Source organism: Oncorhynchus clarkii, chromosome 6 (assembly GCF_045791955.1).
Source record: "Oncorhynchus clarkii lewisi isolate Uvic-CL-2024 chromosome 6, UVic_Ocla_1.0, whole genome shotgun sequence".
NCBI classification, from domain to species: Eukaryota; Metazoa; Chordata; class Actinopteri; order Salmoniformes; family Salmonidae; genus Oncorhynchus; species Oncorhynchus clarkii.
In genome coordinates, this window is record NC_092152.1 from 7,249,184 (window position 1) to 7,274,514 (window position 25,331).

Below are 25,331 nucleotides of genomic sequence, written 5' to 3' on the forward strand. Positions count from 1 at the left end.
GCCCGGGACTTGAACCAGCAACGTGCCAATTCTGTCAAACAAACAGGTGAAATGTGTTTCCATTCAAAAAGATGGCCGCATTGTTATTGTAAATAAGAATTTGTTCTTTAACCGACTTGCCAAGTTAAATAAAAAGGTAATTAAAAAAAACGATTAATTATTAATTTAAAAATATATATTTTCACTGAATCAGGGATAGTGTACACAGACACTTCGGCTTTACAGCCTTCTTTAATGTGCAGGTACAATTTAATTTTTAATTCAAAACAGCATTTATAAAGAACGACAGATGAGTAGCAGTTGGTTCTAATCAGGGTTGATGGCCCCTCTTGTCTACCTGTATACAAATTAGTCACAAAGAAATACAGAATAATGGGCTATGGGACCAGGAAGGAAGGGCAACTCCCAGATCAACCACCCCAGGTGTCCGCTCACCTAAACACATCATGTCAATTCATGAGACGGCCCACCACAAAGGACATCAGGCACAGCCGTTCATAAATATGTGGGGCCAACTCATAGACGATATGCAACATCTGATATGGACAGTGTTTCTTGTATAACGGTCTAAATTTGGCTTATAGGAAGGAGGAGGAAATCAAATGATTTGTTTAAACTGTGTGGAGATACAGAATTGAATGTATAAATCCACATGGCTTCTCTTTGGAGTTATTTGTTGTCATAGTTACCTCCTCTTTTTTATTTTACCTTTATTTTACCAGGCAAGTCAGTTAAGAACAAATACTTATTTTCAATGACAGCCTAGGAACAGTGGGTTAACTGCCTTGTTCAGGGGCAGAACGATAGATTTTGTACCTTGTCAGCTTGGGGATTTGAACTTGCAACCTTTTGGTTACTAGTCCAATGCTCTAACCACTAGGCTACCCTGCCACCCCTACGTGGTGGATTAACTTTTTTTCCATCCCGACGCGACCTAATTAATGAACAGAACGATGTGGTTCTCTATCTCTCAACTGGAGAGGGGATATCTTCACGTGTTATAGTGGGGTTTATGTTTTCCAAGGCGTACTTTCACAGAGCGGGATGTTTTTTTCCAATATAAATCTGATCACAAGAACACCGTAACATATCAATAACTCTTGAAATAATCTGTCTGTAAACAATCGTTGGAAACATTACTTGTTTCATGCACAAAGTAAATGTCCTAACCGACTTGCCAAAACTATAGTTTGTTAACAAGAAATTTGCGGAGTGGTTGAAAAATGAGTTTCAATGACGCCAACCTAAGTTTATGTAAATTTCCGACTTCAACTGTATCAACTCCTTTAGTAGTGCAAATTATACATTACTTTACCGAATAGGTTCTAGAAGTCGGAGGTCAAGGAGGGTACAGTACCAGTCAAACGTTTAGGTACACCTACTAACCAGATGGGATGGCGTATCGTTGGAGAATGCTGTGGTAGCCATGCTGGTTAAGTGTGCCTTGAATTCTAAATAAAATCACAGACAGTGTCACTATCAAAGCAACCCCCACACCATCACACCTCCTCCTCCTCCTCGCTTCGCTGTGGCAACCTAACATGCGGAGATCAGCCGTTCGCCTACTCTGCATCTCACAAAGACACGGAGGTTGGTTTCTCTGCAGAAATTCGACCTTGAAGGCCTGATTCACGCAGTCTCCCCTGAACAGTTAATGTGGAGATGTGTTATTTGGGCTGCAATCTGAGGTGCAGTTAAATAGGGATGTCTTCTGATTGGTTCAAACCGCATTAAGAAGGAAAGAAATTCCACAAATTAACTTTTAACAAGGCAAACCTGTTAACTGAAATGCATTCCAGGTGACTACCTCATGAAGCTGGTTGAGAGAATGCCAAGAGTGTGCAAATCTGTCATCAAGGCAAAGGGTGGCTACTTTGAAGAATCTCAAATATAAAATATATTTTGATTTGTTTGACAATTGTTTGGTTACTACATGATTCCATCGGTGTTATTTCATAGTTGTGATGTCTTCACTATTATTCTACAATGTAGAAAATAGTAGAAAATGAAGAAAAAACGTAGAATGAGTAGGTGTGTCCAAACTTTTGCCTGGTACCGTACATGTTGGTAATTGAAATCTCAATCCCCACCTTCCTTATATGATCTCTGTAATATGAATTGAGTTGTCATTCATTAAATTTTTTACCCCTGGAAATATTGTGTTGACGTTGTAACACTGGTTCACCTCTCTTAACCTCTGACCTCATATCACCCCCATTTACAGAAAACAGAACTCTGTCTGACTCTTTAAAAAAAAAAAACGAATTATACCATTCAGCAGACACTTTCACCCAAAGTGACCTTCAGTACATTTTAAACATATGGGTGGTCCAGGGCATCGGACCCTCTATCATTGTGTTTCAGGCAATATGCTCCACCAACTGAGCTTCAGAACCAACATCCTCCTCCACTTACCTGTGACAACTCTCCCTCCTCATCTTCCTCTTTGGCCTCCTTTCCCTCTCCCCCAGGTGGCCGTCTGAACAGGTAGTATTCGGTTGGCTGGGTGGTGTTAGGCGTGTCGTGAGCGGGGCTTTCCTTGCTGTGCTCGTCAGAGCAGCTGGCAAACGATGCGGAGCTTCCCACAGGGCTCGGTGGCGACTGAGATGAAAGGTCACAGGTCACCAACTTGTAGTAGTTCTGAGTGGCTACCACGAGACGGGCCTGGCTCTGCCGAAGAAGAAGCAGAAGAAGAAGAAGGATTACTTTATTGTGCAATTAAATACAATTCTAACTTGAAATTGACTCCCTCTTTATCCCCTCGGAAAGGCTGGAGCAGAGGGCAGCCATACTACGGTGCTCATGTAGCAGTTGCACAAAAGGCTCAACAGAAGGAGATTTAGGATTTCATACCTGCAGACAGGATGTGAGGTCACTTCCTGAGTCTGATTGGTGGGGAGGCTGGTAAGAATTGCAGTTGGCGTCCAGATCTAGCGCCCCCTGGTGTTCGGCTGAGCAGGTGCATGCAGAGGTGTTGGTGTAGGGGTGGAGTCCCAACGACAGGGTGCTATTGGAGGAGCAAGATGGTTGATGAGAGTTGGGGGGCGCGGTGGGGGAAGTGTGGAGGTCTAGGTAGAAAGCACCCCTGTCTCTGGCCCTTCCTGGGCTCCCTGCCTCCCCATCCAGTACAGAAGAGGTGCAGACAGAAGAGGTGTAGGAGTGGTCAGTGGAACTGTTCAGGTTGGTGGTCGTGGCAGGAGGAGGTGGCTCAGAGGAGGTCGAAGGGACACTGTTATTGATCTTGTTATAAATGGCACTGAAGTTGACCAGCATGCCATCCGAGCTGTTGCAGGACGATTCACTGCCGTAGCCCAGCTGGCATTCCAACGACTGGGAAAACTGTTCTGGGAAGTGTTCGTGAAACGTCTGTGAGAGGCCGTAGCAGGAGCAGAGCTGGTGGGCGGAGCTGGAGGAAGACGAGTCAGCCTGGCTACTGCTCCTCCCACCACCCCTCATTGGGTCTTCCTCCTCCTCCTCCTCATCATCCTCGGCCCACTCCTGCTCTCCGCAGTCCATGGAGAGGGTGGAGCCGCTGCTGCCGTGTCGGCGAGGACCATCCAATACCAGCAGGTCTAGGCCCTCCAGGTGGGCGGAGAGATCGGAGGCAACACCCCTGAGGGAATCCCGTCCCCCAGAGCAGCCCCAGGAGTGCTTTCCCAGGGTGCTTTGCAACAGGAAGGGCTCGTGTGTGGTGAACCCCAGGTCGTGGAGGTGAAAGGGCGTGACCCCGTCTCCCTCCTCGTCTAGGGCGGAGTTTGTATTGCCATGGAGATGGAAGGATGAATCTTCCAGGTAACCGTTGAGATTATCACTATCGTCTTCGTCCTCTTCCTCCTCGTCATCATCCTCCTCCTCCGTGTTGAGCAGAAAAGGGTTGTGGCGGAGCCGGAGAGGGTTGTTGGCCTGTTCCCTTGGTTTCACCCTGAGCAGAGTGTTGTCCACCATCACCTGGTCCTCCGAGTTACTGGACGTCACAGACAAATTATCGCTCCCTGTGCTGCCGCCTCCTACTCCTCCTCCTCTCCTTCCTTCTCCTCGTTCTCCTACTCCTCCTCCTCTCTCTCTTCCATGTCCTCCACTCTCTCCTCCCCCTCTTCCTTCTCTTTCTCCTCCCCCTCTTCCTTCTCTTCCTCTTCCTCCTCCTCCTCCTCCTGTAGAGGTCTGGATGAGGCTGCTGTACACCAGAGCTTCCCTCTGGAGTACATCTCGCTCAGGGAGGGAGGTGGTGGGGCTCAGGCCCAGGTTCTCTGGTTGGTTCGATCTCTTCAGGGACCCCCCTCCTCCTCCGCTGTAGCCCTGCCGACCCCCGGTCACCTGGCAGTGTACCAGGGGGATGTGATGAACGATCAGGGTCTCGCCAGACAGCTTGGAGGGGCTGTCCATGGTCCTCCGGGTATGGGGGTTTGGACAGGGGGTAGGGGAAAAGGCTGTGTGAGTGCTGGGGTGGGGGTATAGGATATGTGGAGGGATATAGGACAGGGGGTTGGTTCAGTGGTTTGATGCTAGGCCCAAGGCTCCAGGGATTGGGATGGTGAAGGAGAGGTCAAGGAAATCGACTATGTGGTCTGAGTGGTACATCTGGAAGAGAGAGAGAGAGATGGTATATGTCATTCGGAAACGTAATGTTAACTTTCACTGCTATGCGATATACAGCTATACATTTCGATGAAACATGGTGAAGCCCCAAAATTGCCCTCCCTGGAAGCCTGTGTTTCAGACATAAGGAAGTGGATGGCAGCAAATGTTTCACTTTTAAACTTGGACAAAACAGAGATGCTTGTTCTAGGTCCCCACTCGATTCTCCAATTACCTTGAATGAACTACAGGACAAAATAAAAACCCTCCAACCCAAAAAGGCCTGTGGGGTTGATGGTATCCTAAATGAAACTATAACATATACAGACAAATTCCAACTGACTATCCTAAAACTCTTAAACATCATCCTTAGCTCTGGCATCTTCCTCAATATTTGGAACCAAGGACTTACCCAATCCATCAAAGTGGAGACAAATTTGACCCCAATAACTACTGTGGGATATGCGTCAACTGTAACCTTGGGATAATGCTCTGCATTATCATTAACAGCAGACTTGTACATTTCCTCAGTGAAAACAATGTACTGAGCAAATGTCAAATTGTCTTTTTACCAAATGATCGAACGACAGACCACGTACTCACCCTGCACACCATAATTGACAAACAAACAAACAAACCAAAACAAAGGCAAAGTCTAATGCTTCTTCTGATTTTCAAAAAGAAAAAAGACTAAAATTTGTCATGAGGGTCTGCTATTCAAATTGATGGAAAGTGTTGTTGGGGGAAAAACATACGACATTATAAAATCCATGTACACAAACAACAAGTGTGCATTCAAAATAGGCCAAAAAAATCTGGGCCCTGACAGTAACCCATTTCCTTTTATGGTTGTGAGGTTTGGGGTTCACTCACCAACCAGGCATTCACAAAATGGGACAAGCACCAAATTGAGACTCTGCATGGAGAATTCTGCAAAAATATCCTTAATGTACAACGTAAAACACCAAATGATGCATGCAGAGAAGAATTAGGCCGATACCCACTAATTATCAAAATCTGGAGAATATGTTAAATTCTACAACCACCTAAAAGGAAGTGATTCCCAAACCTTCCATAACAAAGCCATCACCTACAGAGAGATGAACATGGAGAAAAGTCCCCTAAGCAAGCTGGTCCGGAGGCTCTGTTCACAAACAAAAACACACCCCACGGAGCCCCAGGACAGCAACAGAATTAGGCCCAACCAAGTCATGAGAAAACACAAGATAATTACTTGACATAATGGAAAGAATTAACGAAAAAACAGAGTAAACTAGAACGTTATTTGCCCTTAAACAGAGAGTACACAGTGGCAGAATACCTGACCACTGTGACCGACCCAAACTTAAGGGAAGCTTTGACTATGTACAGACTCAGTGAGCATAGCCTTGCTATTGAGAAAGACCACCATAGGCAGTCCTGGCTCTCAAGAGAAGACAGGCTATGTGCACACTGCCAACAAAATGAGGTGGAAACTGAGCGGCACTTCCTAACCTCCTGCCAAATGTATGACCGTATTAGAGACACATATTTCCCTCAGATTACACAGATCCACAAAGAATTTGAAAACAAACCCGATTTTGATAAACTCCCATATCTACAGTGTGAAATATCAGTTTTTCATCACAGCAGCAAGATTTGTGACCTGTTGCCACAAGCAAAGGGCAACCAGTGAATTACAAACACCATTGTAAATACAACCCATATTTATGCTTATTTATTTTAATAAACCCATATTTGTACATCATTACAACACTGTATATATACACACACACTATGACAATTGGAATGTCTCTATTCTTTAGGAACTTTTGTGAGTGTAATGTTTACTGTTCATTTTTTATTTCACTTTTGTATATTATCTACCTCACTTGCTTTGGTAATGTTAACATATCTTTAAGGTGTGTATACACACATATATATATATATATATATATATATATATATAAATATGAGAGAGAGAGAGAGAGAGAGAGAGAGAGAGAGAGAGACAGAGAGAGAGCCAGAGAGAGAGAGAGAGAGAGAGAGAGAGACAGAGAGAGAGCCAGAGAGAAAGAGAGAGAGAGAGAGAGAGAGACAGAGAGAGAGAGAGAGAGAGAGAGAGAGAGAGAGAGAGCCAGAGCCAGAGTAAACACAACAGGCAGATACTCTACACTGTCACATGATTTCCACCACCATATGATTTCTAAAGATCTTAAGCGACTTGTGAAGCTGTTAAATAACACGTCTTCTCATTACAGCAGGGGAGTCATGAGTCACTGCCATGTGAGGTGGAAACAGTGAGACAGGTTCTCTCTCACACACAGTATGAGCTCACACATCTGATCCTCCACTCTCTCATACTTTCATTGCTAACATCTAATCAATGCCGTTGGATATGTCTACGGCTAGACAGGCATCTCATAAACTCCCTGGCGCAGGGCGGTGACAGGTGTCAACACGGGCAGAGAGGTGGCCGCTGGCAAGTCAAGATGACTCTAATCCAGACTCAACACCTACTCGGGAGTAATCCTGGATAGATTAATTCTAATTCAGACATAATCCTAGATATATTTATAATCCCAATTGTTACAGAGACTGACAGTGCAGGTGGGGTTAGAGACAGCAGACCAGTAGCTCTATCTGCTCAAACACACACACACACACACACACATACACACAGATTCAGACACACACACACTGGCAGGTCAAATCCATTCAATTTCAAGGGTCAATTACAGGGCTATCTGAAATGCCTGAGGCAGAAGGGAGGCACAGACAACAACACTGACGGAATCCCCACACCCCACTTCCTGTCTCTGAGCCAGCTACAGTGAGTCATACAGGAAGATGTCAGAGGATCATCCCCCTTACGTAAGTCTGCTCTCCCCCTCTTCTCCTCATCAACGCCCCCCCCCCTTCAACAATTATCACTCCTTCTCCATTCATCTCCATTCATCTCCATCCAACTCCATCCATCTCCATCCAACTTTCAAAACAAACTTCTCTCCTCCATTCTCCTTAACAAGAACCTAGCGTCTCCTGACGTAACAGTGTCCAGCGCACAGCCATCTAGTTAATCAGTTACCCAGCAAACATACAACCTTTCAAACAGTGAATACGTTTTAAATACCGTCCTAAACCCACAGCTGCAGTGTTTCTGTATGACCAGCTGTTCCCAGAGAGAGAAAGTGGTCAATGCTAACAGGATTAGCCTAGCCTATTAGCTTAGTTTAGCACTTTGAGGACAAGCCAACATCCACCACACCAGATCCTAAAAGCAATAGCCTGGCATATTAGCAGTCTAAGGACAAGCCAACAGTCAAACCACACAGATTCAGCCTGAAGCTAACCGCATTGGCCTAACGTGTAGCACTCACCCACCCCACCGTAGACTCTTCAAATGAGATTAAGGGATTGGCTGAAGGATCAGAATGGGGGTTAACTGTCCCCGTACTGTTTTAGACTAGAACGGTACAATCCCTGCTTAGTGTCGGCTACTGTCTTTGATGGCGATACTGTATCAAAATCAACAGAGGTTGTAGTAGCAGTTCACTTTAGCATGACTTACGTTTAATGCCATCTGCAAGAGCACACAGCAGTAGGGGGTTATCGGTGTTAATGATACCTCAAACACATCAGTAGGGGGTTATCGGTGTTAATGATAACTCAAACACATCAGTAGGGGGTTATCGGTGTTTATGATAACTCAAACACATCAGTAGGGGGTTATCGGTGTTTATGATAACTCAAACACATCAGTAGGGGGTTATCGGTGTTTATGATAACTCAAACACATCAGTAGGGGGTTATCGGTGTTAATGATACCTCAAACACATCAGTAGGGGGTTATCGGTGTTTATGATAACTCAAACACATCAGTAGGGGGTTATCGGTGTTTATGATAACTCAAACACATCAGTAGGGGGTTATCGGTGTTTATGATAACTCAAACACATCAGTAGGGTGTTATCGGTGTTTATGATAACTCAAACACATCAGTAGGGGGTTATCGGTGTTTATGATAACTCAAACACATCAGTAGGGGGTTATCGGTGTTTATGATACCTCAAACACAGCAGTAGGGGGTTATCGGTGTTTATGATACCTCAAACACATCAGTAGGGGGTTATCGGTGTTAATGATACCTCAAACACATCAGTAGGGGGTTATCGGTGTTAATGATACCTCAAACACAGCAGTAGGGGGTTATCGGTGTTTATGACAACTCAAACACAGCAGTAGGGGGTTATCGGTGTTAATGATACCTCAAACACATCAGTAGGGGGTTATCGGTGTTTATGATAACTCAAACACATCAGTAGGGTGTTATCGGTGTTAATGATACCTCAAACACATCAGTAGGGTGTTATCGGTGTTTATGATAACTCAAACACATCAGTAGGGGGTTATCGGTGTTTATGATACCTCAAACAGAGCAGTAGGGGGTTATCGGTGTTTATGATACCTCAAACACAGCAGTAGGGGGTTATCGGTGTTTATGATAACTCAAACACATCAGTAGGGGGTTATCGGTGTTAATGATAACTCAAACACAGCAGTAGGGGGTTATCGGTGTTTATGATACCTCAAACACATCAGTAGGGGGTTATCGGTGTTTATGATACCTCAAACACAGCAGTAGGGTGTTATCGGTGTTTATGATAACTCAAACACATCAGTAGGGGGTTATCGGTGTTAATGATACCTCAAACACAGCAGTAGGGGGTTATCGGTGTTAATGATACCTCAAACACATCAGTAGGGGGTTATCGGTGTTTATGATAACTCAAACGATGCATTATGACACCATTATAATGCATTATTGCCTACCTTGGGGCAGCAGGGTAGCCTAGTGGTTAGAGTGTTGGGCTAGTAACCGAAAGGTTGCGAAAGGTTCAAATCCCCAAGCTGACAAGGTACAAATGTGTCATTCTGCCCCTCAACAAGGCAGTTAACCCACTGTTCCTAGGCCGTTGTTGAAAATAAGAATTTGTTCTTAACTGACTTGCCTAATTAAATAAAGATAAATCAAATAACACTTTATTACTAAAGTCAATAAGTTTTAACAGTTGGCGCTAGTGTTCCTCTGATGTGACATTATGTTCCTTTTAGTTTCAGTGGAAGAATGCCAAGGAACAAACAACCAGAGTCATGGGATAACAGAGTGAAACACACAGATAATGTCCCAAATGAAGAAACACACAGATAATGTCCCAAAATGAAGAAACACACAGATAATGTCCCAAAATGAAGAAACACACAGATAATGTCCCAAAATGAAGAAACACACAGATAATGTCCCAAAATGAAGTAGTACACTATATTGAGAATAGGTAGCCATTTGCTTTAAAGTTAAAACTACATAGTCTGAAATAAACATCCAGAGAGCTTCTGTATTGCCCAAAACCCCCCCTCTATTTACATTAAATAGTTTGGTCACCAAACCAGGAACAAACGGTAATTGCTAGCAGTGAATTGTGAGTGAGGAGTGCCGGTGGAGCATCATGTCTCAGCTTCCTAAAGAAACATCTGTCTTCCAAAAATGAAAAGGAAGAAAAGACAGGAGAGAGAAAAGAAAAAGGCGACAGTATGTCACCCAATTTTTCACAAAAGAAGGTGGGTGAACCAGCCCTGTCTCCCCATGCCTCTGAACCAGCCCTGTCTCCCCATGCCTCTGAACCAGCCCTGTCTCCACATCCCCCTGAACCAGCCCTGTCTCCCCATCCCCCTGAACCAGCCTTGTCTCCCCATGCCTCTGAACCAGCCCTGTCTCCCCATGCCTCTGAACCAGCCTTGTCTCCCCATCCCTCTGAACCAGCCCTGTCTCCCCATGCCTCTGAACCAGCCCTGTCTCCCCATGCCTCTGAACCAGCCCTGTCTCCACATCCCCCTGAACCAGCCCTGTCTCCCCATCCCCCTGAACCAGCCTTGTCTCCCCATCCCCCTGAACCAGCCCTGTCTCCACATCCCCCTAAACCAGCCCAGTCTCCACATCCCTATACCCCTGAACCAGCCCCGTCTCCCCATCCCCCTGAACCAGCCCCGTCTCCCCATCCCCCTGAACCAGCCCTGTCTCCACATCCCCCTGAACCAGCCCTGTCTCCACATCCCCCTGAACCAGCCCTGTCTCCCCATCCCCCTGAATCAGCCCCGTCTCCCCATCCACCTGAACCAGCCCCGTCTCCCCATCCCCCTGAACCAGCCCTGTCTCCACATCCCCCTGAACCAGCCCCGTCTCCCCATCCCCCTGAATCAGCCCTGTCTCCACATCCCCATCCCCCTGAACCAGCCCTACTCCCAACTGAAGAAGGAGGTGAGCAGCATTGGGTTGAATGACATGTCAATTGGCATAATTGCAGGTACTGCAATGCACTGTGGACAGGAATGTGATTATCCTGTCAGGAAAAATCTCACTTGACACAGAGGCAGCCAATATCAGAGCCTTAAAAAGGAAGAGATGCAGGCTCTTAGAGATGGATGGGAGTCTCTCCTGTCTGAGGCAACACTGATTGCCACGCAAATGGATGTTTCACCTCAATTTGATTTTATCTTTAGCATGGAACACTGCCTCCAGAGGAAAAGGAAGAGATTCCATGATGAGACCTCTCAAGAAGAGACGGCTCAGGACAGTGGAGCAACGGTGTTTTGGAACAGTGTTTTTGTTACTGCTATGGACGACATCATAAGTGACCTGGACACTTGGTTCCAGAACACTGCAAAAAATTGTAGAATAATTTCCTGCTGTTCTGAAAGTTGGGCAGATTAGTGAGGATAAAGTCCTCTCTGTGTGCCAACCACTGATCATGAAGTACTCCAGAGATCTTACACCTGAGTTTCAAAATGAAGTTAAACACCTGAGCACTGAATATACTGCCACTTTCCCTCCTAACCTGTCCCCTCTGGGTCTCCTGACACCTGAGCACTGTATATACTGCCACTTTCCCTCCTAACCTGTCCCCTCTGGGTCTCCTGACACCTGAGCACTGTATATACTGTCACTTCCCCCTCCTAACTTGTTCCCTTTTGGTCTCCTTAATGTAATTTGTAAGATACAGCTGCAAAGCATTTTGGGAGAAGTGTGTATTGCTTTAAGTATGTTTTGTACAATGCCTGTGACTGTTCCTGGTGGCGAGAGAGTTTGTCAGTAAGCTAAAACTGATTAAAAAAACTACTTGAGGTCCACTATGTCCCAGGACAGGCTTTGCAGTCTTGCCATGCTGTCCCATTGAACGTCAATTAGCTAGAAAGCTGGACTTCAAAGACTTGATCAGTGACTTTGCTAGCAAGAAGGCTGGGCGCTGGGCTCTTGGTGAGTAAGGCTGAGCGAGGGCCAGTGATATCTGTTAAATGGCACGACGATGGATATTGGATCACTACACACATGATGCCCACTGGCTGAGAACAAGACTGAGAACTGAGATATATCTCAAAGTAATGGCTGGATTTACCATAACATTTGTTGTGCACAATCAAGACCCCAAGTGGAAGAAACCTGTTGGTTTGGTGACCTCTTGACCTTTTCCTCTAGCGCCACCATCAGGCCTTTTCAATTTCCATTGTGTTTTCCATTTTCCATCCGCTTATGTATACTTAGTTCAAAAAATGTGCTGCTGATTTTATTATTTTGTTTGTTATATCGTTCAACCGATGATAATGTTCATTTATTTTAATTATAAGAGGTTAATGTACATTCAAGTTATATCTTATTTTAAGTTATTCATTCATGTTAAGAGAATTTTTCAGTGTAAGAGTGTAAAAAATGGCACATTTCTTATAGAAGGTCTTGCATCAAATAGTGAATTCCACTGTATGCAGAATGTTGCATGCATGTCTGCACAGCGTTACATTTTCACAGCTCACTGTCAGTTAACATCATACAGTAAATATTGGACTACAAGAGAGTTGCAAGCCTGCAAAAGGTAGAGTTATTTAAGGCTTTGAAAGTGTCGATTGGGTTCTGGAGGTGTGTGGTTAGAGCTGTTGCGTAGGGTTGGTGTGGCCTGTGGTGGTGGGGTCCAATGTGATATCTTTTCATGGGGCCCACAATCCCTGGCGGCGCCCCTGCCAGCAGGCCTTGTCTGGGTAAATATTAGCCTAAACTCAACACAGGCAATGGATAGAGTGAACCGGACCAACACGTGGCTAACGCCCCAAAACCTACATCTCATATTGAGGCCAGGCATCACACAGGCTGAAATGTTTTTCCAATAATATTAGCATTTTCAAGAAAGTAAACATAAAAATGTCTCAAACTTGATGAAAATGTATATTTTCTTTAGTTAATCATACAACTACCTTCGTCAACATTTTCATAAATGTTAACCCCTTTATAATGGACATACATTAATACTTTTAAAAGCTCACTTGATTAAATTACACATCATTGTTTAACTTACTTTGAAAGAGCTGGTGATTGGGTCCAGGCATCAGTGTATTTGTCTTCAACTGCCATTTCCTGAACGTCAGACACTTCCCACATGCCAACGGATTTTTTTTCTCAGCCTCAGAAACATCTGCATCTACTACATGTTGTGTGGTTATCTTTAGATACAGTATTTTCCCCATACTGGTCCAGAGGGAATTGTTGATAAAGTATGTTGTCTGTTTAAAAAAAAAAAAAATTCTAGATAACATTTTCTTTGAATTTCTCAGCATGTCTTTAGTGTTTTACTGATAGAAAGATGAAAACAAGTCCTGTCCTCGAGCATCTTAACAAATTTAAACCAAAATATCTAGGCTGACTTCAAATCATCCGACGTCCAGAAAAATGGATTAGCCTGATATGCAAATACATGCATATGAGATATTGCCTAATTTGCATATTTTAATAGCATACTTCAGAAAATGTTTAATTCAGAAAATTATTATAATTGGTGTCAACATTCAACTGGTAAAAGTTGATTGTGATATGATAAAGGGTAAAGAATTACCCTATGAGGGTGTGGTGCCTGGCCTTAAACTCTGTCATACTTCAAACTGGTAAACACCCAGCTCTAACATGACACAAATAAACTCACACATGCCGGCCAATCCGGGATGCACACACATACACATTCTCTGAATGAGTTCCACTGAGTACGTTTTCCGCCCTGGTCTTAATCTTTTGTGGGCAGATTCTGTAGACTGAAGAATCTATAGGGACTGAGAGTTTCCTTTTGCAAGGGTGGAGACTTCACAAACTGACCTAACTCTCAACTTCTAATAGGCTGACTACACCGAGCGCGAGTGTTGCAAAATAAATGTAGAAATCTATGTTATTCAATTATTGCACCCACACTGCTGGGGCGTGTCAACGAGCGTCTGCGTTGCCAAGGGTTAAAATAGAAGTCAGTTATATTCCTGATGCAGATCGCGCTGCAAGTCCTGCCTCTCCCATCTCCTCATTGGTTTATAGAAGCAGGTAGCCATGTGCCATCTCCTCATTGGTTATACCTACGTGGGTGACTGAAAGACGAATGAGGTCAGTGGCGGTAATGCAGTAATTTATTAAAGTTGCCAATCGCAATATAAATTCAAGAGAAGAAAAAGCCTGGAAGGAGGAAAGATGACTAGAAATGATTCGGTTGACAATTTTATGTGTGGATTAATTGGCGGAGTAGAGGACCTTGTGCATTTCAGGTAAAATAACTCAATGTTTATATCCCGGGACAAATTAGCTAGCAACAGCAAGCTAGCTAAAAAGGACAAATTTGCTAACAAGTGCACCTATCATACTACTATGACTAGCTAAAAAGGACAAATTAGCTAGCAAGTGCAAGCTAGCTAGCTAAAAATGCATTAATATTTAATGCTTTTCGACCTGTCCCCACATTAATATAATTGGTTCAGAGTTTGTTTTGATATTTTAACCTGCGTGATCGAGTCTGGTGTGGGGGACAAAATAAATGTATGCACGATGGCGGTTTGGGTTCCGTGTAAGTTAATCATGCAGCACACCAAATGACTTGACATTTTACCTCTGGGTTAACCCGAGATTACCCTGGTCAAAACCTAAGTGGCCTGCCTCCGCGGGGCCTGCCTAAGCCGGGCCTGCCTACACGGGGCCTGCCTACGTCGGGCCTGCCTACACGGGGCCTGCCTACACGGGGCCTGCCTACACGGGGCCTGCCTACGTCGGGCCTGCCTACACGGGGCCTGCCTACGTCGGGCCTGCCTACACGGGGCCTGCCTACGTCGGGCCTGCCTACACGGGGCCTGCCTACGCGGGGCCTGCCTACGCCGGGTCTGCCTACACCTGGCCTGCCTTTAGAGTGGCAGGTATCCTAGAAGTCGACAAGGGGAAAAAGCTGTTGATGTGCCCTTGAGCAAGGAACTTAAACATCATTTGTTCCAGGGGCGCCGTACTACTATGACTGACCCTGTAAAACAACACCTATCATACTACTATGGCTGACCCTGTAAAACAACACCTATCGTACTACTATGACTGACCCTGTAGAACAACACCTATCATACTACTACTATGACTGACCCTGTAAAACAACACCTATCATACTACTATGGCTGACCCTGTAGAACAACACCTATCATACTACTATGGCTGACCCTGTAAAACAACACCTATCATACTACTATGGCTGACCCTGTAAAACAACACCTATCATACTACTATGGCTGACCCTGTAAAACAACACCTATCATACTACTATGACTGACCTTGTAGAACAACACCTATCATACTACTATGACTGACCCTGTAAAACAACACCTATCATACTACTATGACTGATCCTGTAGAACAACACCTATCATACTACTATGACTGACCCTTTAAAACAACACATTACACTGTACATATCCAGTGTATGTGACTAAATATATATTTTGTATAATCCTCATTAGCAAACAGCCAGACCCTAAAGTTAGTGTGTTTTACACACCACACACCTCCACCACACCACAAAGGTTAACATCAAATCTCTACAACACATCCAACCACACACCATATATTCCTATTTTGAGTCAAAGAACATGCACACTTTATGGAAAGGAAAAGCTACAAACAAAGGACATCCTTCCTCCCCTCCCTCTCTCCCTGCCTCCCCCTTCCTCCCCTCCCTCTCTCCCTGCCTCCCCCTTCCTCCCCTCCCCCTCTCTCTGCCTCCCCCTTCCTCCCTCTTACATCATCAGGACTATACTTCCAGGAACAGGGCTGGGATTCAGAGCAGACCTCCCCAGAGAAGCTACAGAGACAGCCAGCGAGGGGTGTGGTGGAGATGGACATCATTACCGTAATACCGTCTATAGTATTGTGTTTAGAGTCAAATGTTAGGAGCCAGAATGGCTTTTACAGACAATCGTGTGCCTTTGAAATGAAACAAAGAACCTCTCTCGCTTTTAGAATGAATTTCTTTGTGTTTTTTTCTTTTTCTTTTCTGGATTACTCGAAAGTCTTGATTGTTTGTTGTTGCTAGTTGTGTGTCCAACGGTTACCCTGTCTAAGAACGTCCCCATATATACACGACGGGATGTCACTAGCAACCTCGTCCCTAACCTTCTCCATGTCTCTTTCCTCCCTCCCTCCTTCTCTCAGCCTTGTCAGATGTACTTGTGTGTGTGTGTGTGTGTGTGTGTGTGTGTGTGTGTGTGTGTGTGTGTGTGTGTGTGTGTCAAAGCTTCTCTGTGATTGTGTGTGTGTGTGTGTGTGTGTGTGTGTGTGTGTGTGTGTGTGTGTGTGTATGTGTGTGTGTGTGTGTGTTCACTGACTGAAAGAGCCTTTGTCCTCCTCACACAGAGACACACACCACCATGGTCCGGCCCGGGATGCAACGCCTGGCCCGGGATGCAAACCCACGTTCACAACAACCCACGTTCACAACAACCCACGTTCACAACAACCCACATTCACAACAACCCACATTCACAACAACCCACATTCACAACAACCCACATTCACAACAACCCACATTCACCACAACCCACATTCACAAGAACCCACATTCACAAGAACCCACATTCACCACAACCCACATTCACCACAACCCACATTCACAAGAACCCACATTCACCACAACCCACATTCACCACAACCCACATTCACCACAACCCACATTCACCACAACCCACATTCACAACACTAACGTACACAGTCAATCGTACTAACTAACCTGTGTGTGTGTGTGTGTGTGTGTTCCTTCGGCAGGACAGCGTACATCCACCCCTATTTCCTCTGTCATTGGAAACAACTGAGCGTTAGGATCACTCACTGATCTCACTGGCTAAAAACAGAACAGGAGTCACACCGTCTCTGATCCCTGATCATGTGTGTGTCAGGGCTAAAGACAGCACATCACCCTCTCTGATCCCTCCTCTCTTCCTTCCCTTACCGGCCTATAGGAAGATTACTCTCTTTACGTAGCATAGTAAGCTTGTTGTACAAGTAGACCTCTAGTGAAATGTCAACTAAGTGTACTGTAGTGTAAACACAGGTAAGTAGAGCCTGCAACTTCACTCTCTGTCCGCAACGCAGGGTGGATGTTATATCTGTGTTCTGTAACGTCGTCTTCACATTCTGTAGACTGTCCCTGGGGGTGTACATGATCCCTGCTAGTGTCCTGTCCTTGGCGGTGTACATGATTCCTGCTCGTGTCCTGTCCAGGGGGGTGTACATGATCCCTGCTAGTGTCCTGTCCCTGGCGGTGTACATGATCCCTGCTAGTGTCCTGTCCCTGGCGGTGTACATGATCCCTGCTAGTGTCCTGTCCCTGGCGGTGTACATGATCCCTGCTTGTGCCCTGTCCCTGGGGGTGTACATGATCCCTGCTAGTGTCCTATCCAGGGGGGTGTACATGATCCCTGCTCGTGTCCTGTCCCTGGGGGTGTACATGATCCCTGCTAGTGTCCTGTCCCTGGCGGTGTACATGATCCCTGCTAGTGTCCTGTCCCTGGTGGTGTACATGATCCCTGCTAGTGTCCTGTCCCTGGCGGTGTACATGATCCCTGCTAGTGTCCTGTCCCTGGTGGTGTACATGATCCCTGCTCGTGTCCTGTCCTTGGCGGTGTACATGATCCCTGCCAGTGTCCTGTCCCTGGCGGTGTACATGATCCCTGCTTGTGTCCTGTCCCTGGCGGTGTACATGATCCCTGCTAGTGTCCTGTCCCTGGCGGTGTACATGATCCCTGCTAGTGTCCTGTCCCTGGCGGTGTACATGATCCCTGCTAGTGTCCTGTCCCTGGCGGTGTACATGATCCCTGCTAGTGTCCTGTCCTTGGCGGTGTACATGTACATCAAGCTGCCTCATGCTAAATAAACAGGAGACAGGCATATTTATTTTACTCACCTCCCTATAGTCACCGTCTAGTGTCCTCCCTATAGTCACCGTCTAGTGTCCTCCCTATAGTCACCGTCTAGTGTCCTTCCTATAGTCACCGTCTAGTGTCCTCCCTATAGTCACCATCTAGTGTTCTCCCTGTAGTCACCGTCTAGTGTCCTCCCTGTAGTCACCGTCTAGTGTCCTCCCTGTAGTCACCGTCTAGTGTCCTCCCTATAGTCACCGTCCAGTGTCCTCCCTATAGTCACCGTCTAGTGTTCTCCCTATAGTCACCGTCTAGTGTCCTCCCTATAGTCACCGTCTAGTGTTCTCCCTATAGTCACCGTCTAGTGTTCTCCCTATAGTCACCGTCTAGTGTCCACCCTATAGTCACTGTCTAGTGTCCTCCCTGTAGTCACCGTCTAGTGTCCTCCCTATAGTCACCGTCTAGTGTCCACCCTATAGTCACCGTCTAGTGTCCTCCCTGTAGTCACCATCTAGTGTTATCCCTATAGTCACCGTCTAGTGTTCTCCCTATAGCCACCGTCTAGTGTTCTCCCTATAGTCACCGTCTAGTGTTCTCCCTATAGTCACTGTCTAGTGTTCTCCCTATAGTCACCGTCTAGTGTTCTCCCTATAGTCACCGTGTAGTGTTCTCCCTATAGTCACCGTCTAGTGTCCTCCCTATAGTCACCGTCTAGTGTTCTCCCTTAAGTCACCGTATAGTGTTCTCCCTATAGTCACCGTCTAGTGTCCTCCCTATAGTCACTGTCTAGTGTTCTCCCTGTAGTCACCGTCTAGTGTCCTCCCTATAGTCACCGTCTAGTGTTCTCCCTGTAGTCACCGTCTAGTGTCCTCCCTATAGTCACAGTCTACTGTCCTCCCTATAGTCACTGTCTACTGTCCTCACTATAGTCATCGTCTAGTGTTCTCCCTGTAGTCACCGTCTAGTGTTCTCCCTGTAGTCACCGTCTAGTGTTTTCCCTATAGTCACCGTCTAATGTTCTCCCTATAGTCACCGTCTACTGTCCTCCCTATAGTCACTGTCTACTGTCCTCACTATAGTCACCGTCTAGTGTCCTCACTATAGTCACTGTCTACTGTCCTCACTATAGTCACCGTCTAGTGTTCTCTCTATAGTCACCGTCTACTGTCCTCCCTATAGTCACTGTCTACTGTCCTCCCTATAGTCACCGTCTACTGTCCTCCCTATAGTCACTGTCTACTGTCCTCACTATAGTCACCGTCTAGTGTCCTCACTATAGTCACTGTCTACTGTCCTCCCTATAGTCACTGTCTACTGTCCTCACTATAGTCACCGTCTAGTGTCCTCACTATAGTCACTGTCTACTGTTCTCACTATAGTCACCGTCTACTGTCCTCCCTATAGTCACTGTCTACTGTCCTCACTATAGTCACCTTCTAGTGTCCTCACTGTAGTCACTGTCTACTGTTCTCACTATAGTCACTGTCTGCTGAAATCGTAGCAAATCAAATCAAATGTATTTATATATCCCTTCGTACATCAGCTGATATCTCAAAGTGCTGTACAGAAACCCAGCCTAAAACCCCAAACAGCAAGCAATGCAGGTGTAGAAGCACTGTGAGCTTATTAGAATATCTGTCAAGAGGTATGGACTTTATAAGGCACATGTTTTATAGCACAACTGTTACATTAAGGCTTCAAGACCCTCTATTAGCCTCGTATTAAATATGAACACTTGCAGATGCTCCAATCTTCCAGAGACAAGGAGTTTTGGCCATATGTATGTGTCTAAGGTAGCATTCCAAAATGGCAGCCTATTTGACCACGGGCCATAGTGCACTTCCTCAACAAAAACAAAGGAGCTGATCGTGGACTTCATGGGTACAGCAGGGGGAGCACACCCCCTGTCCACATTGACAGGGCTTTTCACCCACAGAGAAGGTGAAAATAATTATTGGTGTACACATCACTGACAATCTGAAATGGTTCCACCCACACAGACATTGTGGTGACGAAGACGCAACATCGCCTCTTCAACCTCAAGAGGCTGAAGAAATTTTAGCTTGGCCCCTAAGACCCTCACAGACTTTTACAGATGCACCGTTGAGAGCATCCTGTCGAGCTGTATCACCGCCTGGTACGGGAACTGCACCGTCCGCAACCACAGGGCTCTCCAGAGGCTGGTGCAGTCAGCCCAACGCACCACCGGGAGAACACTGCCTGCCCATCAGGACGTCGACAGCATCCGGTGTCACAGAAAGATCCAGAAGATCATCAAGGGCCTTCAAGTTTGTGGATTCGGCTATTTCAGCCACACCCGTTGCTGACAGATGTATAAAATCAAGCACACAGCCATACAATCTCCATAGACAAACATTGGCAGTAGAATGGACCATAGTGAAGAACATCAGTGACTTTCAACGTGACACCGTCATAGGATACCACCTTTCCAACAAGTGAGTTTGTAGAATTTACTGCCCTACTAAAGCTGCCCCGGTCAACTGTAAGTGCTTTTATTGTGAAGTACAAAACGTCTAGGAGCAACAGCGGATCAGCCGAGAAGTGGTAGGCCACACAAGCTCACAGAACGGGACCGCTGAGTGCTGAAGGGCGTAGCACGTAAAAATCTGTCTGTCCTCGGGTTGCAACACTCACTACTGTTTTCCAAACGGCCTCACTTCACCATCTGGCAGTCCGACGGACAAATCTGCTCCAATGCATAGCACCAACTGTAAAGTTTGGTGTAGGAGGATTTTTGATATTTGGCTGTTTTTCATGGTTTGAGCTAAGCCCCTTAGTTCCAGTGAAGGGAAATCTTAACGCTACAGCATACAATGACATTCTAGATGATTCTTTGCTTCCAACTTTGTGGCAACAGTCTGGGGAAGGCCCTTTCCTGTTTCAGCATGTAAATGCCCCCGTGCACAAAGCCAGGTCCATACAGAAATGGTTTGTCAAGATTGGTGTAGGAAAACTTGACTGGCCTGCACCGAGCCCTGACCTCAACCCCATCTAACACCTTCGGGATGAATTGGAACGCCGACTATGAGCCACGCCTAATCGCCCAACATCAGTGCCCGTCCTGACTAATGCTCTTGTGGCTGAATGGAAGCAAGTCCCCCTGCAGCAATGTTCCAACATCTAGTGGAAAGCCTTCCCAGAAGAGTGGAGGCTGTTATAGCAGCAATGTTCCAACATCTAGAGGAAAGCCTTCCCAGAAAAGTGGAGGCTGTTATAGCAGCAATGTTCCAACATCTAGTGGAAAGCCTTCCCAGAAGAGTGGAGGCTGTTATATCAGCAAAGGGGGGGAACAACTCCATATTAATGCCCGTGATTTTGGAAGGAGATGTTTGACGAGCAGCTGTCCACATACAGTGCCTTGCGAAAATATTCGGCCCCCTTGAACTTTGCGACCTTTTGCCACATTTCAGACTTCAAACATAAAGATATAAAACTGTATTATTTTGTGAAGAATCAACAACAAGTGGGACACAATCATGAAGTGGAACGACATTTATTGGATATTTCAAACTTTTTTAACAAATCAAAAACTGAAAAATTGGGCGTGCAAAATTATTCAGCCCCTTTACTTTCAGTGCAGCAAACTCTCTCCAGAAGTTCAGTGAGGATCTCTGAATGATCCAATGTTGACCTAAATGACTAATGATGATAATTACAATCCACCTGTGTGTAATCAAGTCTCCGTATAAATGCACCTGCACTGTGATAGTCTCAGAGGTCCGTTAAAAGCGCAGAGAGCATCATGAAGAACAAGGAACACACCAGGCAGGTCCGAGATACTGTTGTGAAGAAGTTTAAAGCCGGATTTGGATACAAAAAGATTTCCCAAGCTTTAAACATCCCAAGGAGCACTGTGCAAGCGATAATATTGAAATGGAAGGAGTATCAGACCACTGCAAATCTACCAAGACCTGGCCGTCCCTCTAAACTTTCAGCTCATACAAGGAGAAGACTGATCAGAGATGCAGCCAAGAGGCCCATGATCACTCTGGATGAACTGCAGAGATCTACAGCTGAGGTGGGAGACTCTGTCCATAGGACAACAATCAGTCGTATATTGCACAAATCTGGCCTTTATGGAAGAGTGGCAAGAAGAAAGCCATTTCTTAAAGATATCCATAAAAAGTGTTGTTTAAAGTTTGCCACAAGCCACCTGGGAGACACACCAAACATGTGGAAGAAGGTGCTCTGGTCAGATTAAACCAAAATTGAACTTTTTGGCAACAATGCAAAACGTCATGTTTGGCGTAAAAGCAACACAGCTCATCATCCTGAACACAACATCCCCACTGTCAAACATGGTGGTGGCAGCATCATGGTTTGGACCTGCTTTTCTTCAGCAGGGACAGGGAAGATGGTTAAAATTGATGGGAAGATGGATGGAGCCAAATACAGGACCATTCTGGAAGAAAACCTGATGGAGTCTGCAAAAGACCTGAGACTGGGACGGAGATTTGTCTTCCAACAAGACAATGATCCAAAACATAAAGCAAAATCTACAATGGAATGGTTCAAAAATAAACATATCCAGGTGTTAGAATGGCCAAGTCAAAGTCCAGACCTGAATCCAATCGAGAATCTGTGGAAAGAACTGAAAACTGCTGTTCACAAATGCTCTCCATCCAACCTCACTGAGCTCGAGCTGTTTTGCAAGGAGGAATGGGAAAAAATGTCAGTCTCTCGATGTGCAAAACTGATAGAGACATACCCCAAGCGACTTACAGCTGTAATCGCAGCAAAAGGTGGCGCTACAAAGTATTAACTTAAGGGGGCTGAATAATTTTGCACGCCCAATTTTTCAGTTTTTGATTTGTTAAAAAAGTTTTAAATATCCAATAAATGTCGTTCCACTTCATGATTGTGTCCCACTTGTTGTTGATTCTTCACAAAAAAATACAGTTTTATATCTTTATGTTTGAAGCCTGAAATGTGGCAAAAGGTCGCAAAGTTCAAGGGGGCCGAATACTTTCGCAAGGCACTGTACCTTTGGTCATGTAGTCATATACACACACTCCAGACTCCAACATTCCTCGTCCTAATATTTTTATATGCCTTCATTCTATTATTTGACTTTCAGATGTGTGTGTACTGTTATGTTAGGTATTACTGCACTGTTGGCGCTAGGAATATAAGCATTTCGCTGTGTATGCAGTAGTGGAAAAAGTACCCAATAATACTGCCCGAGTAAAAGTCTAAAAGTATTTAGTTTTAAATATACTTATGTATCAAAAGTAAAAAATCATTTCAAATTCCTCATATTAAACAAACCAGGTGGCACTATTGTCTTATTTTTTTAAATTGACACACTCCAACACTCAGACATGCTTTACAAACAAAGCATTTGTGTTTAGTGAGTCCTCCAGATCAGAGGATGACCAGGGATGTTCTCTTGATAAGTGTGTGAATTTGACCATTTTCCTGTCCTGCTAAGCATTCAAAATGTAATGAGTACTTTTAGGTGTCAGGGAAAATGTATGGAGTAAAAACTACATTATTTTCTTTAAGAATGTAGTGGTATAAAAGTAAAAGTTGTCAAAAATATAAATAGTAAAATACAGATACCCTAAAAAAATATTTAAGTAGTACTTTAAAGTATTTTAACTTAAGTACTTTACACAAATGTGTGTATGGACCAATAACATTTGATTTGAGAAGTAGCGCACTATGTTGGGATATAGGGTGCCCTTTGCCTTATCCTTTACCCCCTTCAGTCAGTCTGTTTCTGTCTCAAAATACTGAAGAGATTTGATTGTAATCTTCTCCTTCTATAGAGCCAGGACAAGTGGGAACTTGATCTGAACAGGGTGGAGACAGAGTTAAGCCGCAGCCGGGCTACTAGAGGCCTGGGGCGAGTATAGGAAAATATCTAGACATATGTAAAATATCTAGACATAGGTGACATATTTACACATTTGAAGCCTATCATTGTAATGATTGCCTCGCTCTGTCTGTGTTGAGCGGAATCAATTCGGGACACTAAACTTCAGATTAGCCAGAATGAAGATGGAAATATTTGTATACGTATAAAATACTTGTTTCCCCGGGGATTCGATCTGGCAACCTTTCGGTTACTGACCCAACGTTCTAATCGCTAGGCTACCTGCCGCCACTGATATTCGGGTTGCATAACTGGAGGATAGGCAACACAGACAAGCTTGGTTGCATCTCTCGCTCATCGGGATTTATTGGCATGGTAAACATGTTAACATTGTCAAATGAAGTGATATAGATAATAAACAAAAATTAAATGAACAATCAGAAATGAACAGTGAACATCTTTCTCTCTTTCTTCTGTCAAGCTTCTCCAATGCAAAAGCAGGACTGAACACTAGCCGATATGACCACTAGCCGATATAGGTGAAATAATAAGCATTTTCATTTGTAAAGCATTTTCTACTACTCAAGGTGCAAAATAATAACACAACTAATAAAAACAATCCAAACCACAGAACACAGACAACAAACAAAACTATATACAGGTGGACATGAGGACAGAATTAGCAGAGGTTCTTGAAAGCTTTACTGAACAGCACGGTCTTGAGCTGTGCCATTAAGGAGAACAGAGACTCTGAAATCCTAATAGTGTCTGGAAGTGCGTTCCACAGCCGCAGAGGCGACAATAAAAACGCGACAATAAAAACACAACGCAGTTATAGAGACAAGAGCAGAGCACAAGAACAAGCGCTGCTTTGTTGTCACAAGTCTCAACATATGGTATGCTATCAAAAATAGTCTGAGTATTGCACGTAAATACATTGCTTAGGCAAATATAGAGCATCTATAGACTGGGTCATTCTACGAAATGATTCAATTTGCGTCCCATTTGATATTCTAAGTAGAAATTGTGCAACAATACTTCATTTTCAAAAAGCCTGTTATATTCAATGAAGTGCCCTTTCATATAGACCACATGGCGAATTCAGCACCAACACCAAGATCGAAACGACTATTGTTGGAGACAATTTTGTAAAGGTTTATAGCAGATCGAGGCCCGTTTCATGGCAACGTATGATTCCTTCACAGAAAGGTTAGGCTACAGACTAAGATCCGCTACTGGCTACGGTAGTCTAAAATGTATCCGAAGCGATATAGGCCCATTATCAATAACGACATTTTTTGTTGCAAGACCGGTTTTTGCTGTTCCTTTACCGTTATGGTGCTACGGCGTGATTTTCCAGCTTCCGATGTGATACTGTCCAAGCAATGCTGCATTGCTTCTCCCCTCTCCCTCTCTTACCATTATATCACAGCCTTCTACTAGAAAGACACGAAGGCGACTATACTTACGTTTAAGCAGGTTGCCAACGATGTTATTATCGTGTCAATAGTATCCACCTTGTCCTTTGTCCTCAATATTCACGCGAATAATATACCTAATCACTGACGCTTGGAATATGTTTGTTTGTTTGTTTTTTGCTCGCGTCCAGCGCTCGACAACGCAGAAGCAGCGCATAACAGGGCTACAGTACGTTATTACGTCAACCCCGATTCAGCTCAGCCCTCTCTCATAGGGATTC

General features: G+C 44.9%; 1 protein-coding gene across 3 annotated transcripts in view; it reads right to left on the reverse strand.

Moving 5' to 3' along the window:
- LOC139410571 (AP-4 complex accessory subunit RUSC2-like) overlaps positions 1-25,225 on the reverse strand; it is a 55,304-nt gene extending 30,079 nt beyond the window's left edge. Inside the window, exons 1-3 of one of the 3 annotated variants that reach the window (XM_071155863.1) lie at positions 25,102-25,225; positions 2,854-4,578; positions 2,416-2,670 (exon numbers count right to left, since the gene is read on the reverse strand). In XM_071155863.1, the coding sequence (XP_071011964.1) occupies positions 2,416-2,670; positions 2,854-4,383 (1,785 nt within the window). In that variant the 5' untranslated portion in view covers positions 4,384-4,578; positions 25,102-25,225. Of the gene's footprint in view, positions 1-2,415; positions 2,671-2,853; positions 4,725-24,963 lie in introns of those variants that run through there. The other 2 variants (XM_071155864.1, XM_071155865.1) reach the window with 2 other exon arrangements.
- Between the last annotated feature and the right edge of the window lie 106 nt (positions 25,226-25,331).